The sequence below is a fragment of the Sinocyclocheilus rhinocerous genome, unplaced genomic scaffold (genome assembly GCF_001515625.1).
Source record: "Sinocyclocheilus rhinocerous isolate Xijiao unplaced genomic scaffold, SAMN03320098_v1.1 scaffold1655, whole genome shotgun sequence".
Classification (NCBI taxonomy): domain Eukaryota; kingdom Metazoa; phylum Chordata; class Actinopteri; order Cypriniformes; family Cyprinidae; genus Sinocyclocheilus; species Sinocyclocheilus rhinocerous.
In genome coordinates, this window is record NW_015655597.1 from 385,662 (window position 1) to 389,360 (window position 3,699).

Sequence of the window (3,699 nt, forward strand, 5' to 3'; positions counted from 1 at the left end):
ACACTCACACACACACACACACACACACACACACAGACACACAGTATATTTCACTCACTTGTTCCTCTCTGTTGTTTATGATGATCAGATCTGCTCCTCTATCCTTACAGTCTTGTCTGCTCTCAGTCCAGCTCTTCCTCTCATAGGAAATGAAGTAAAGACTGGACTGATAGTAAAAAACATCCACCTGTTAACATAAGCAGTTTAAGTATTAGGACTTTATTCCCATCCACACTGAACTACTCAACTTTTTTATAACAGGTTTTACCCAAAGTTTGTATAGCTGTGGTGTAGTTCATAATAACCCACTTCATGAAGACGTTTCCGCAGGTCATTGTTCTCCTGCTGTAACTGCTCTCTTTGTTTCATTACAACATCATGCTTGGATAATAAATCTTTCTTTTCAATTGTCAGGCTGTTGTTCTGGATCACTAACTGGTATTTCTCTGTTTTGTAATCTTTGATCGTGATCAGTAGCTGGTCTCTCTCTTCTGTGAGGTTGTTAATCTTGGTTAGTAGCTGGTGTGTCTCTTCTGTGTAGTTTGTGCTGTTTGTATGGATGTGGACACCCAGCACTATGACTGCAGTCAGCAGAAGAACACACAGCAGCACCAAACACACTACAGCTGCTCTGGAGCTTCTGATCTTCACTGAATCACTTCCTGAACAACACAGGCATGATGTTAAATGAATGTGCAAATTTTGACATTTAATCAAAGAAATTATTGTGATTACCTGTGTGCTGAAGTGGTTGGTGTGTGTTTGTCTCTGTCCTGAAGTCATGATCTCTCACATGATCTACACTCTCATAGATATCCACCATTATCTCCACTCTCTCTCTCTTCATTCCCTCAGTCTCAGTCCTGATGACATTATCATAAATAGTATCAGACATCTCTGCTCTTTTTAAAGTTCAACACTAATATTCTGTGATGATGCTGAATGATATTTCGGTGTCATTCAGCTCATAGACTAACTAAAATAATAACTAAACACAACGGAACTGGAATGCAGTAAATATGTGAGGCAGGGGCATAGCCAGAAATGTTTAAGTGGGTGGGCCTACATAAAACAGGGTGGCCAAAGTGTAGCATATGAAAACTGGAAGAACACACAGCAGCACCAAACACACTACAGCTGCTCTGGAGCTTCTGATCTTCACTGAATCACTTCCTGAACAACACAGGCATGATGTTAAATGAATGTGCAAATTTTGACATTTAATCAAAGAAATTATTGTGATTACCTGTGTGCTGAAGTGGTTGGTGTGTGTTTGTCTCTGTCCTGAAGTCATGATCTCTCACATGATCTACACTCTCATAGATATCCACCATTATCTCCACTCTCTCTCTCTTCATTCCCTCAGTCTCAGTCCTGATGACATTATCATAAATAGTATCAGACATCTCTGCTCTTTTTAAAGTTCAACACTAATATTCTGTGATGATGCTGAATGATATTTCGGTGTCATTCAGCTCATAGACTAACTAAAATAATAACTAAACACAACGGAACTGGAATGCAGTAAATATGTGAGGCAGGGGCATAGCCAGAAATGTTTAAGTGGGTGGGCCTACATAAAACAGGGTGGCCAAAGTGTAGCATATGAAAACTGCATGTCAGATTGCCAACAGAAAATATAGCACAAAGGTTCAATACACAATACTTCTAAAGCATTGATTAACATTAATGTTAATATCAAAATTTACTAATACAGTATTAAAATTAAAAGTTGCATCTGTTGATATTTGCACCTGAGCTAATGTTAACAATGATTTATAAACACTGTAACATACTGTATATTGCGCATTGTTAACTTTAGTTAATGCATTAACTAATGTTAACTAAAGGAAGTTTATTGTAAAGCATTACCTCAGGCTGAGACAGTGTCTCTGTTAGCTTGCATTCAAAGGAGAGTAAACATCGAGGACCATAGAAATGTGTGCTGCTACAAATATGCAGTTTGTTGTGGAGAAGAGTATCTAGCACAATGTTTATGTGTTTCTTTCCATGATCAAACACTACCTATGCTAATATGATGCTTCAAACACGCTCGGCTCAGAAGTTTCCAGTCTATAAATCCATCACCTACAGGTGGTCGGTCGGGCTTCATTTGTAGACGGTCCGGATTCTTTGCTAAGACTTTTACTTTTTAAAGAATTGATCTGATTGATGTTGGCTTCATTATTTTCATATTCAACCCCACAAACGTGTGTCGAAAACGTAACATTGTGGGTGGGATTAACAGAAACTGATGAATCATCATTTTGACAAGTGTATGGTATGCCCCTATAGGAAGAGGGAAAACTAAGTGACAGTGCAAAGTGTAAGAGCAAGTTATTTTAGCCAAAGATGTCAAGACTTCAGAAAATCTCAAGTCTTCAAGAAATGTCATTCTTGTCTTCCTTTTGTTCTTTGTCAGTTCATCAAGTCAGCAGGCCCTACGCCGTGCACAGAGGAAAATATAGACTCATTAATGAAAATACATGCTAATATTGAATTGTTTATAAGTACAGTCAACCCAATGTTGAGAACTTCAGAAGTCCTCAAAAAGCGATGAATAAAATATGCAAGCACTAGCCTTAATTAAAAGTTCTGTTTGTGGTTGGATGCTTTACATGCGGCAACAAAACGATGACTGTACAGAGTAATTACCCTTGTGTGCCATGACTAAGATGAAATGTTTTGCTTTGAAATGGGAAAGATTGAGTTTGTATTGCCTCTGATAATAGGTGTCATTTAAGATGCAGTCCACAGCCCTAACAAGGTCTTGAAAGTGTTTCGGAGCCTTGAGGAATTCGAATGTCTTGAATCTCTTAAGAAGTGACCTATTTACACTGCGTTAGAGAATTTAATTTCCACTAGATTCACACACACACACACACACACACACACATTTTAGACTGCCGACTTCAAACTGTGATGTGAGTTACTAGTATGGATTATTATGCAGTAGTTAAAACAAACAGAATAAATCTGTGTAGCGAATCAGCTCATTCATGGGGAAATATGAATAATTAATCATAACTAGTTATAATTAATTATAAATATTTAGATCCGCTGTAGATATTTACTTGACCTCTCAGGGTCAACTGTCTGTCAATTCTAAGACTGTCTCTAAGAAAGAACTTCTATTTTGGCCAACAATGTGTCAGTGGTAAGCAATGTTACCACTCAGAGGTGAGCAATGTTAGACTGGTAGAAATTGAACAACTAATATACAATTTGGATTATCATCTTGTTGAAGTGTTGCATCCTCAAGTTTACCTTTATCATACGTTTTTAAGCCTTGCCAGGTCATGATTGACACTGTATATATATATATATATATATATATACATATTTTTTTTAATTTTTTTTTAATTTTTTTTTTGCAAAATCCAGTCATTTTAATAGGAATCTGCACAATCAGGAATTTAGTGTGAGGGTGAAAGATTTCCCCATGCAGTTTTCACAACTTGTTCAAGTTGGTCATGTGGATTGGCCGAACTGACCTAGTGCTTTTATGGTCTTGGCTATGGTTTGGTCTTGGCGGAATAGATCTGCTATGCTGCTGCTGCTGCTGCGAGCAAGTACAGAAACTTGCTACTGCCAATACATCCACAGACATGCTGCTGTGAGCATGTAAGAAATAATGCTGCTGCACATATTACATATATGAAATAACCCCCGCATATATAACATACATGAAATTACTCC

The 3,699-nt window shown here is 37.6% G+C and overlaps 1 protein-coding gene across 1 annotated transcript in view; it reads right to left on the reverse strand.

The window, feature by feature from the left end:
- LOC107718770 (uncharacterized) overlaps positions 1–932 on the reverse strand; it is a 13,105-nt gene extending 12,173 nt beyond the window's left edge. The window contains exons 1-3 of the mRNA XM_016525997.1: positions 736–932; positions 310–662; positions 59–187 (exon numbers count right to left, since the gene is read on the reverse strand). Of these exons, the coding sequence (XP_016381483.1) occupies positions 59–187; positions 310–662; positions 736–895 (642 nt within the window). The 5' untranslated portion in view covers positions 896–932. The remainder of the gene's footprint in view (positions 1–58; positions 188–309; positions 663–735) is intronic.
- Positions 933–3,699: the final 2,767 nt, after the last annotated feature.